At 44.8% G+C, this 12,248-nt stretch overlaps 1 protein-coding gene across 1 annotated transcript in view; it reads right to left on the bottom strand.

The window, feature by feature from the left end:
• LOC8030370 (collagen alpha-1(I) chain) overlaps positions 1 to 12,248 on the bottom strand; it is a 140,267-nt gene that overhangs the window by 66,326 nt on the left and 61,693 nt on the right. The window contains exon 25 of the mRNA XM_042294438.1: positions 6,088 to 6,285. Within this exon, the coding sequence (XP_042150372.1) occupies positions 6,088 to 6,285 (198 nt within the window). The remainder of the gene's footprint in view (positions 1 to 6,087; positions 6,286 to 12,248) is intronic.

A 12,248-nucleotide genomic window follows, 5' to 3' on the forward strand; every position in this document is an offset into this window, starting at 1 on the left:
TAAACTGCACATTTGATATAACAATAAACCTACAGAGATGCCCAACTGTACCTATATCTTCTTGCATATAGCAAAATTTATAAACCATCTTGCTATACGCAAATATCCTTTCTTAAATCTCAAATTTCAGAAAAGAATAAAAGAAAACATGAATGATGAACACAGGTTGTCAGGACATCCCTGCCTAACATATACTCTCACATAATAGCCACAACTTAATGTTGAGAATTTTGCTGTAGTGAAGATATAAACATTTACAAAGCTTTAGTTTATTTTTAAATACACCAGGTGCGCCAGCACCACCCCCGCTTTGAAAGTGTGCTTTCCTCCTAAGCATGCGACTGCAATATCTGTACCTTTTGAAGTGTTCATCACGGCGGGTTAGCCCCGTTAAGCACGCTTCTTATCAAGCATTGGTGCACTGCAGAAAAGCAACACCCGCAAAAGCGAGCCCTGCAGGTGTTGCTTCTCTGCAGTGCGCCGGTGCTCGACAGGAAGCGCGTTCAATGGAGCAAAACCAACTGCAATGAACACTTCGAAAAATGTGAATATTGCACTTGATTTGGTAGCGCATAGCATATTATCAACCGGCGGACACTTCGAGCGACTTCCGTTTAGCTATTTGAGCGCCATCTCTTATCCGTTGGTATTCTATTAAGTCTTTCCGGTTTACGCCGGAAAGTTTATTTAATAGGATGAGATATATATTATTGTTGCTGCTTACAGATTTCAAAAATTATCCTGGTAAGATGAAACAAATATTTTGGTTAGCTAAAGTTTCGCCCTCATACTTTGCTCTCATTGGCCGGTTGTTTTTTGTATTTTGATCGTTGAGAACAGTTGCACGTCGGCTGCCGTGCTCGCGGATGCGTCGGCTGCTCGACGGCGCCTGTGCCAACGGTGCGGTGGTGGTTTTCGTTTGCGGCAGCGGGCAGTGGCGTTGACTTATTGGTTATCGGTCTATTTCTTCTACCAAAACACGGAGGAAACGAAACCTTGTCTATTGCTCGACTCAGTGGTGCTCTAATTCCAGTGGCAACATCTCTGCCAAGTTCTTTGGGTTCCCGGTCGAGTGACGAAAGGTAAAGACGGGCTGCTATACTTTTGGTTATACAGTTTCGGATTGCCGAAAACTTGCTGGCGCATGTTTCTTTATGGTGGAGTTATTGTAGAAGGGCACAAGGGACAGCGCATGTATCTTAAAATGAGCGGTGTGGGCGGTATCGGTGTTAGAGCACCGCAGCTCGTGTGTGGAGCAGCTCGCTGCAGAAGGAACCTGCGAGAGACCGTGGCGATCGAATCACTGTCGCTAACTACCGCAAAGTTAACTACCGCAATGTGTTATTGCAGGTCTGTGAATACTTGAATAGTAGTTACGTGTAGATTTTGTTACTTTGTTGTGCCGTGCAGTGAACATTTTTTTTTTTTCTCTGTATAAAGAGCGTGCCTAATAAAAAGAGAACTTGCAAAAGAAGTTCGGACTTGTGCTCAGACTGGCGATGTGCGCCCATCTTAAGCCGCTAAACAGCAGCGGCTGGGCGTACTTTGCATTCATTGAGTGACCATTTTATGAGAACTGGCTGTCACTGAACATGCACTGTTGCGAAGCTGAAATCAATCGAGCGACGCAAAGTCAGGTGCAATCGTTTCGGAGCATCGGACATTCGCAAAAAAAAAAGGTAAACACATTGTGTTGTAGAAGAACGAGACGGCGGCAATGGGAGCAGTTCCCTCTTCTCTCAACATCAGCGACAATAGGATGCAAATTCGGAGTTCGGAGGCTGCTCCGAACTCCGAATGAACTCGCATCCTTTTGTCGCCGAGGGTGAGAGAGAGGGAGAGGAGGGACCACACTTCTCACACCCTCTCCCATAACCAAGCGGTTGCCATGACGACGGCGCGCGTATTGTTTTGTCTATTTTTTATTGCTTTTGGAGAAACCCATCGCCCGATAAGGGAGATTTGGCGCTGCCGTCTGCAATTGGAGTCCCAATGGGAGGTATAGGAAGAGTCCCCCGGTTGATATTATTCTAAACTAGTATTCAAAAATTCGGATATTCGCACAGGCAAACTTGACCCCATCTACCGTAAAATCCCGTAAGGGCGCCCTCCCCCGAGAGATTGCCCCTCCCGTTTTTCTGGCTAAATATCTGTAGCATAAAAATTCCAAAACACTTCCCACCCCCCGATTCCCGTTGGATGTCAAGCGATATCTGACGGGAATCGCGCATCAGCGCAGCGCGATCGGCGGCATCGGCCTGTCTGAGAAGCGAGTTCATAGCGGGTTCCCGTGTTTTTGTCTGCAATCTGCGCACATTATCGGCTCGCGCAACACGCGAGTTGTTCCAGCGTGTATGTTGCATCGTGAAATGCAAATCTGCTGCATTCGCGATTTGTGGAATCCGTTCCCAAGTTCGCAGCGGATTCCCGTGTTTTTGTCCGCGATGTGCGCGCGCGATATTGATTTTTAGCTGTAAGTAACATGCGCGAGTTGTTCCCGCGTGTATATTGCATCGTGAAATGTGTTTCTGTTGCATCCACGATCTGCGGTATTTGTTTCCGTGACATGTGAGTTTGTAGCGTGTTCCGTGTTTTTGTCTGCGATCTGCGCGAGCGATATCGGTTTCCGTGACAGGCAAGATTGTAACGGGTTCCTGCGTCTTCATTGCACCATGAAATTTGAATCTGCTGCATCCGCGATCTTCGGTATCCGTTCCCGTGAATTGCGAGTTCTCAGCAAGTTTCCCCGAGTCCTTCACACCGTGAAACGCGAATCTGCGCGTTGGCCACTTGCGGTATCCTTTCCCGTGACACAGAAGTTTGTAGCAAATTCCCGCGTGTTTATCCGATCGTGAAACGCGAACTTGCCGTGTCCGCGATATCAGTTCCCCCGTCACGTGGTTGGTAGCGGGTGCCACGGCGCTTATCATTAATTTTTAATAAAGCTTTGCAGTGGCATCCCCAAAGACAGCCCACCACATGTTTTTCACCATTTATCTCTTCATTTTGGGTGGGCATCCTTACAGGATTTTATGGTAATCTGCTGATGCAAGGGCATACTACAGTCGGCCAGCCCCAAAGGACTCTGAGCACCATGGCCTCCATGTTCAATTGCCCTTTCCTAGATGAACAAAGTGTCTAGGTAATTGTAAGGTAAGCTTTAAGAAAATGTATTTGAAATAAAGTGTTTTTGGTGAAATCTATGTCTGCTTAGCCACAAAGGAAACAGACTGGAGCTTCCTACAATTTCTCAGTGTCTGTGGCCTGGTAACCCTTGAAGGTGCCTTTGAGGGAACCAGGTGAAAGGAGGACACAGCGTTGGTCGCCACGAACCTGCTACCCCATTTCAGTATACGCTACACATTACGAAGTCAGTTCATAAAAACCAAAACCATTAGTGCCAGAACATGGCAATGCTAGACCCTCATTGATCACAACAAAACACGCTTGACAAAAGAGACATGTGAAGTTAACATATTAAACATTTTGAAATCTTTACTCTCGTGATCTCTGCCAGCAACTCGACCGCCTAAAATATTCGCATATTTATTATTTAGTCTCGACCCTGACAGAATATTCGAAAAATGCTAATTAGCCAATTGTTGAGTCCAACAGAAATTAAAAACGAAAAATATTCTAGTATTTCTATATATTCAAACTATTAACGATTTTCACATGCCTACACAAAAGACACTGCGGGCATTTCGTCGCCATTATCATGTTTCAATGATGAAAGCAGAATTTGACCTTCTGTAGCAGGTTTCGTAGCAGCCACTGACACTTTTGGAGCAGATGCCAATGTGTGTTAGCACATCACTCGATAATAAAAAAAAAAATGACTGCATCGCTAAATGAATTTGCCTTCGATAATGAAGGAGGATTTTGCTATGATACTGAAGCATAATTACCCTTTGTAATAAGGATACAAGGGATGCCCCAAAGGGAACACACACCTTTCTTTTTAGAAATCAGCCTTTAAATTTGAAAGAAGATTTTGAAGAATGGTTTGTGAAAAATGAATCATACCACCGCATTCCAGTTTAAAAAAAGCATCTCTCCTACCTCTCCCTCGTACACTCCCAGTTTGTTTAGACCCTAACTATAATTTCTGTCAAATTCCGGCAAAAAACAGCATATCTACTCAACCGTCGATAAATGAAAATACGTTCCACCAAGTTATATGAACCTACTGAATTGAAGGTTCTAATATCATAAACAAAAAAAAAAAAACAAAAAAAACATTCACAAATATTATGAAAACTTACAGCTGGGCTTTAAGTGTGGCAATGCACTTTCGATGCACTGGAGAGCCAGAGTTAAGTCAGAGTTAGCTTCCCTTTCGAATGACTGCTGCATAGCAACTACCTTGACAACTTTAATTATTCTAGTATAGATACAGAGCTTTTTCTTTCTTTTCTCGGTACATCTAATTAAAATTTAAACAATAATCAAGACCAGAGAAGGTCGACATGTCAGACTACTGAGCACAATATAACCCAGGTGCTCTTCCATGACAGCCGCTACTCCTAGCACACCCGCGCAAAGTGGTGAAGCTTGATGCATGCACGCTGGTGAGAGGCAGTGAAAGTTGACACGAGAGGCACAAGTGCTGCGGCCCACTGTAGCCACGGCATTGAAGCATGTGGCAGACACAATAATCGAGTGATCTCATCACAAGTATAAGATGCTGGCTCTGTCGTTATCACAGCAGCTTCCATCCCACAATTATGCTAATTCTCCTTGCAACTTTTAGCTCCTGACATTGCCGACCTCATCTGGAGGTTCAGACGGTAACGTGACCAGCGTGGCTAACAAACGATTTCTATACTTCGTTTTTCCCTAAGTCAAAACGCAGCCGACGCTACGAGCCAATAGGAAAAATCAAACAGCGTCAAAAGTGTAACTTCGTGGCATTTGACATTTTTCTGTATGTGCTGTTTTATTGGCTAAACCAACCAAGTGCAGCGACTACCCGATGACTTGCATGTTTATTATCTATGTTTGTGGTTGTGTGCTTGAGCTTTCAATTGTGCTCCGACCTAAATTCAGGTACTATATGATGAGTAGAGACACTGTGAAATACTTCTTTGTACCATTTTCCTTCTCTTCTACTTCGTGAACATTAGGGTCGATCAATGTAGTAAACTTTTGTTCATGACGCAGTTTGGCTCAAACGGCACAGCACTTCCATAACTGATGTTCAAATTTTGAGACAATGTTGACTGTGACAGATGTGAACACAAAATGACACAGTTCTGTCATTAGCTGTGCAGCGCACACCTCACAAGGTGCCATCTACAGCTTGCACGAAACCGAGTGTATAAGTTTTATGTGAGACCGTGCCTCAAGTGTCATACATTTCTTACACTGCCAACAGCACCGCCTCATATCATCAATTTTATAAATTTATTGCACAGAGTTTCAACTCATTGCAACAAAATGCAATTTCTTTTTCTTTGGATAAGGTTCTCAATGCAGCTGTTGATTCACCACTACTTTTAAACACTGCTTGATTTCATGCTTTCTTAGAGTCTAGTAGCCCTCAACATTTTTTTTTTATCCTTCGGTTTTGTATTATATGTTACCTACAAGATTGAAACTTGATTATAATAAGCAAGACCAACATATAATAGATGTTTTTTAGTGATTTGACCATTTCAAGAAAATACTGAGTCCATAGTGTGTGCACAACAATGGCTTCCCTTTTATGCTCTGCGCATTTTCTTCTTTTCTTTTTTGCTTGACAATGTACCACTCTCTAGGCTTAGTGCTGCTTGTGGATACACCACAGTTTGCACAGATGACACATGCAAACCATAGAACTGCAACAGCACAGCAAAAGGGTCTATCGGGCAATAAACACTATCCGATCCAATACAATCTGACCAGTGGTGTAGACAGGAAGGGGATTTCGGCGTCGAAACCCCCCTCCCCCTCCCCCTTCCTCCTCCTTCCCCCCCTTAACCAAAACGATCACACTCCCTCCTTCCCCCTCCCCCCCCCCCCCCCCCCCCCCCAAAAAAATCCTCGTTATGCCACTGAATCCAACCAAAGCCAAGAGCGTCTTGCCAAAGCCTCGAGACTCACCCGCGCGCCGTCTGAGCCCGGTGGTCCTGCATCTCCCCGTGCCCCCTGTGGGCCAGGCAGCCCCGCCCTGCCCCTCTCCCCCGGGAAGCCCCTGTCTCCCCTCTCCCCTGTGGCACCGGGGGGTCCGGGGGGGCCAGAGGGCCCCGCCTGGCCGTCCTTGCCAGGGGCGCCCACACTGCCGGCCAGGCCCGGGAGACCCTGCGAAAGGTGGACACAGACATGCCGCTGGGACGCGAGAAACCCCATGCAAAAGAATTCGTGCCGGAAAATTGAATGGAGATTGCATTTTAGAGCACACCTCTCAGGCTAAAGCGCCGTGAAAGGTTGTAACGAAAAAAATGATAACACTGCCAGGTTTCCTCGCTAATATCTCATTGTCCCTTTGCGGCATTCAAACAAATGGGCTCTCGGTCACCAGCGTCTGTCACATGAAGCTATCCGAAGTAGTCTAGCCCGGTTATAACAAACCCGTTTATAGCGAAATAGCGGTTAGAACGAAAAGATATGGATTTCCCATTCCCATTTCTGCATTTTTAATGCAATTTGGGTTCAGTTATAATGAAGTAAATAAAACAGCCTCAGCGGAGATAACGAAGACAAATTTCGTGCCGAGCAGATAAAATACCTAGCAATCACAATAATTTACGACCTTTTTTTTGCAAATTTTGAGTAAAAAACTATCAAAATTCGGCTGCCGGCAGCCTCCGCAGTGTCGTCTGCTCTCTCTATCGCGTAGCTCCTATAAGATTGCTTCACCGCACCACCTCATGCGCCGCCGTGTCCTTGAAACTTTTCAAAACGAACAAGAAAGAAAAAAAAAAAATTCTGACGACAGCACACTTATGCGGCCAATCGTCGTTGTCTCTCTCTCTCTCTCTTTGCTGTCACGTGATGGGTACAGTCGCTGAAGCCGCCAGTTTAACTCTGAGTCGGCTGGGGTAGCTAACGCACAGTAGCGTCGTTCGTGTACTCGAGAGTGACACTCGTAACTCTCGCACAAGGTGCAGGCGTCGAGCAATGCCAGCTCCAGAGTCGCATCGTTTGGAGTTTCGAACACACCGCGACACGGGCAAGGGGGAGGTGCCAAGGCGCTCGTCGTTATCACAGTTATCATTCTTCTTCGTTCTCTGCTTTTCGTATCGTACTGACCGCTTCGCTGTTTCTGCCATCCTGACTTCCCACCGACAACTTTTGGACAACGGACTTACACTAATGTTAGAATTCCACGGAAAAGACTCGGACTGCCCCTTGATTCTTCTGAATCACCGCTTTGTCGACCATGTCGAGTTCCGCGAGCCCCGGGACGTCGGCGGGAAAAAGGAAAGTGCTGTCCCTGAAGCTGAAGCGCGCCATTTTGGATGAAGTCCGTAGGAACGTCAAGAAGACCGATATCGCGCGAAAGTATAATATCGCGCAGTCTACTTTGTCGACGATTATCAAGAACGTCGGCAAGATCGACGCCGTTCTGGATGGCGAAGTTGGTGGCGGTGACCGAAAACGGATCCGAGGTGCCACCTACCCCGACGTAGAAGCGGCGCTTTACAAGTGGTTCGTGGATGCCCGCGCGAAGAACATCCCGCTGAGTGGACCACTCATGCTACAAAAAGCAAGGGATTTGGGCTTCGTTCTTCCATCACGACGACTTCCAGCCAGGAACTGGATGGCTGCAGCGGTTCAAGGACAGGCACGACATAACGTGCAAGAACACTGTCGGTGAGGCCGCGTCCGTTGACGATCCGTCACTCCAGAAGCGGATGGAAAAGAACCTGGACCGCATCCTTGCAGCGTACGCCGACAAGGATATCTATAACGCCGATGAAACCGGACTGTTTTTTCAGCTGCTACCAGCAAAAACACTGGCGGCCAAGACTGACAAGTGTGTGGGAGGCAAGAATAGCAAGAACCGCATTACGGTGCTCATTTGTTCGAACATGGACGGCTCGGACAAGCGCGATCTGCTGATCATAGGAAAGGCGAAGAAGCCTCGGGCTTCGCTAAGGTGCTGTCCATGCCTGTAGCGTACCGCGATAACAAGAAGGCCTGGATGACGCGAGACATCTTCACAAAGTGGCTCACCGACTTCGACAAGGCGATGGACAAAAAGAAGCGCAAGGTGCTGCTTCTGTTGGACAACTGCAGCGCTCATCACGTGAATGCTCATCTGAGTGCTGTCGAGGTGCTGTTCCTGCCCCCGAACACAACCGCGAAGCTACAGCCGATGGACCAAGGGGTCATTGCGAACTTCAAAGTCCTCTACCGGCGCCGAGTGATCGAGCGCCTGCTGATTGACATCCGCATCGCCGTTGACCCAGCCAGCCTGAAGGTCCCGTTGGAGAAGGCCATATTCTTTGCGAGCGGAGCCTGGAGGGACATTAAGCCACAGACCATCCTCCACTGCTTCCAGAAAGGTGGCTTTTCGAGGAGCAGCGGTGCTGACGAGAGTCCTGCCAGAAACGGAGCAGCAGCCGCTGATGGTGACGCAGCAGCGACATGCTTGGGGCGGATCTGGGAAACGGCAAGCAAGGTCGACCTCGTGCCTCCCGGCGTGGATCACATGGACTTTGCCTTTGCCGACGACGACATCGTCGCTACGGAGGACGTGTCCACCGAGGACCTTGCCAAGGGTGTCGTGGACGAAAGTACCGATGACACTGCCTCCGACGACGATTGTGACGACGGTCGCATTTCGCAGCCAGTGACCTCGGGAGCAGCCGTTGCTGCGGTCGACGTGCTTCGAATGTACAGTAAAACCTCGTTATAACAAAGTTGAAGGAGCGGTCGTAATTATTTCGTTATAACCATTAGTTTGTTATAGCCAATGTTTATTTCTTCCCACTATTAGCAAACAAGGGGAAGTATGATTGCTTTGTTATATCCATTAGTTTGTTATATCCCATTTTGTTATAACGAGGTTTTACTGTACTTCGGAGGTTCTGATCCGAGCTTTGATCTGCAGTTTGACAAGTTTGAGGCTGCGATTGTTAAACGCTCGCTCGCGAATAGCGTGCAGGGAACCCTAGATGGCTTCTTGCAGAAGGAATAAACACGTTCCCCCAGGTGAACAATTTTTTTTTTTTTCTTTAGTTCGGATATAACGAAATAGTGGATATAGCGAAGTGATTTTCAATTCCCGCCGACTTCGTTATAAACGGGCTAGACTGTATAAAGGTAAGTGCATTTTTAGATGTACACCAAAAAGTTGCGAGAAAGCACCAATATCAGTACAAGCGTCTGCTATCAACTTTTACAGATCTTGAAGAATGCTCAAAATAGTGTAAATTTTTTTTAATCTAGAGGTTTATCAGAAAGTAGCAAGGAAGCACCAATCTTTTATCATGTTTTTGTTACTTTGAAAAGTAATCTAAATTAAAAAGGTGTAATGTAAATCAAATAGTAAATACATTATCAATTTAAAAATAAATAAAACATTCATTCATTCATTTATTGATACTGTAAGCCCATTGGGCTATTACAGGAGTGGGTATACAAAAATAAAAGATGAAAGTAACCACTATACAAAGAGTAATTAAACAAGACAGTAGATTGCTCAAGACCGCTTCATACGCTTAAACGCGCACAAGAAAACGTTACAAAACTGAAAGCAGCACAGGTATTAACATTTCACAAAAAAAAAAAGCAGAAACTTGGTCCGTATTTATACGATTACGGCTTTTCACGACTGTCACATTCGACAATATTATGTATACTTTCTAAAAAGGCATTAAGGGATGTTGACGAGACAGCAGAATCGGGCAGCATATTCCACTCTTTGATGGTTCTAGGGAAAAAACTGAATTTAAAACAATCATTTCGTACAGTTGGATTACGAATGAACATGCTATGGCGATGCCTTGAGGATTCGTTAGTGCTGATTTCGAAGTAATCCGATTTGTTGATCTTTATAAAGTTATGTATAATTTGGAAAAAGAATTTCAATCTTTGGTACTTGGTCCTCGATTCCAAAGATGGGAGATTTGCGAGTTCACATAGTTTTGTAGGAGAAAATGCTTGGCCGAATTTGTTAAAGATGAACCTGGAAGCAAGTCGCTGAATTTTTTCCAATTTATGGCAATTTGTTAAAGTATGTGGATCCCACACAATTTTCGCGTACTCAATAACCGGTCTTACCAGAGCTGTATAAGTCAGGCATCTTATTTCCGGAGTTGCACTAGTAAGGTTTCGCCTGAGGCACCATAGTGCTTTGTTGGCCTTAAGAAAGACTTTATCAATGTGGGTATTCCAACGTAGGTCTGGTGTAAATACTAAACCTAGGTACTTATGCTCTTTTACTCTTTTAAGTCCGACGCCGTCAATGTGATAGTTGTATGCTAAAATATTTTTTTTTCTAGATACTGACATGAAGACCGATTTTTCAAGATTTAACACCATCTGCCAATTATCACACCATTGTTGAATTTTTTGTAGATTACGATTTAGTTCGTCCTGGTCATCTGGAGTTTCTATTTTATGGTATATCACACAGTCATCTGCAAATAGTCTGATTGGAACGGTTATGTCTTTATGCAGATCATTTATGAATATTAAAAACAAAAGGGGACCCAAAACACTCCCCTGGGGAACCCCTGAAGATACAGGTGAAAGGCTAGACTTATGTCCCTTAACTTCTACAAACTGTTCTCTAGAAGAAAGATACGGTGAAAACCACTGTGTGACGGCTGAATTTTTAAAAATTACGTCAATTTTCAGTAATAGCTTAGGGTGCGACACTTTATCAAACGCTTTCGCGAAGTCCAAAAACACTACGTCAGTTTGACCGCGACAATTAATCGTGTAAGAAAGGTCATGTACAGTTTCGACATGTTGGGTTGTGGTGGAAAGTCCTTTCCGAAAGCCATGCTGGGATCGGAACAATAATTCATAACCTTCGAGATAATCCCTTAAATGTTTAGATACGATATGTTCAAGCAGCTTCGAACATGTACTAAGAAGCGAAATGGGCCGATAGGTGCTTACGTCAGACACACTGCCACCTTTGTGGACAGGAACCACTTTCGCGCGCTTCCAAGCACTAGGAAAAGAACAATTATTGATGGATGACTGGAAAATCATGGATAGATATTTGGAGACCCAAACTGCGTATCTTTTCAAAAACTCATTTGGAATTCCGTCGGGCCCGGGGCTCTTTTTTGTATTGATATTAAGTAAAAGGTTCAAGACTCCTTCCTCGTTTATTTCTATATCTTTAATAGGAGGGCTATCTGAAAAGTCAACAAATCTAGGCAAGTTTCCATCGTCATCAATAAACACAGACGAAAAGAAAGCGTTAAATTGTTCCGTGCGCTCTTGATCATTGGTTTCATCGCTAGTACGACGCGATTTGACCGAGGTATTAACGTACCGCCAAAACTTGTGTGGTGCCTCCCTGAGAAATTTTTTAAGTGTTACATTGTAAAATTTCTCTTTAGATTTCTTTACTAGCCGTTTTAATTCCTGACTCATGCGGTGAATGCATGATTTATCTTTGATATTCGAACCATGTGAACGCGCTCGCTTTCGTTTGAGTTTTCTTTTTGCATGTATTATTTCCCTATTAATCCAGGGGTTTTGGTTCCTAATTTTTTTATTATACTTTGGAATAAACCGCTCAAGGCATTGCTTAGTCATGTTCGTAAAGAAGTTCCATAGCGTGTCAGTACTGGCATTGGATTGGAAAAGAAACGTGAAGTCATCCAATGACTCTTCAAGATAATCGAGCACGCTGACATCATCGGCAGCCCCGAAATTTAGAAACGTCTTTTGCGAGTATTTATGCGTGATATTCGGGGTCATTTCAAAAGACGCAAGTACCATTTTATGATCCGAAGGGCCCTCAATAGTTTCACAGCCGGAAAGAAACGATTTCAAGCGTGCCGATATAAAAACTAGGTCCAAAATTGATGATCTTGTTGAAGTCACTCTTGTGTGATCAGTTACAACCTGGGTAGATTGTAGCAAAATGCAAGCTCTATTAATTGGTCACAGCTAGCTACTTCCGTCGACCCAGGAGAAAGTGATAACCAATCTACCCCGGGTAAGTTAAAATCCCCCAAAAGTAATATGTTATCCTCGTGACATAGATTCAAGTCCATATAAGTTTGAAGCTTTATCATCACATCAGCCGGCGAATTTGGAGGCCTATACATTCCACCAATAAAGACAGT

Source organism: Ixodes scapularis, unplaced genomic scaffold (genome assembly GCF_016920785.2).
Source record: "Ixodes scapularis isolate PalLabHiFi unplaced genomic scaffold, ASM1692078v2 PGA_scaffold0__279_contigs__length_252992795, whole genome shotgun sequence".
Taxonomy (NCBI): Eukaryota; Metazoa; Arthropoda; class Arachnida; order Ixodida; family Ixodidae; genus Ixodes; species Ixodes scapularis.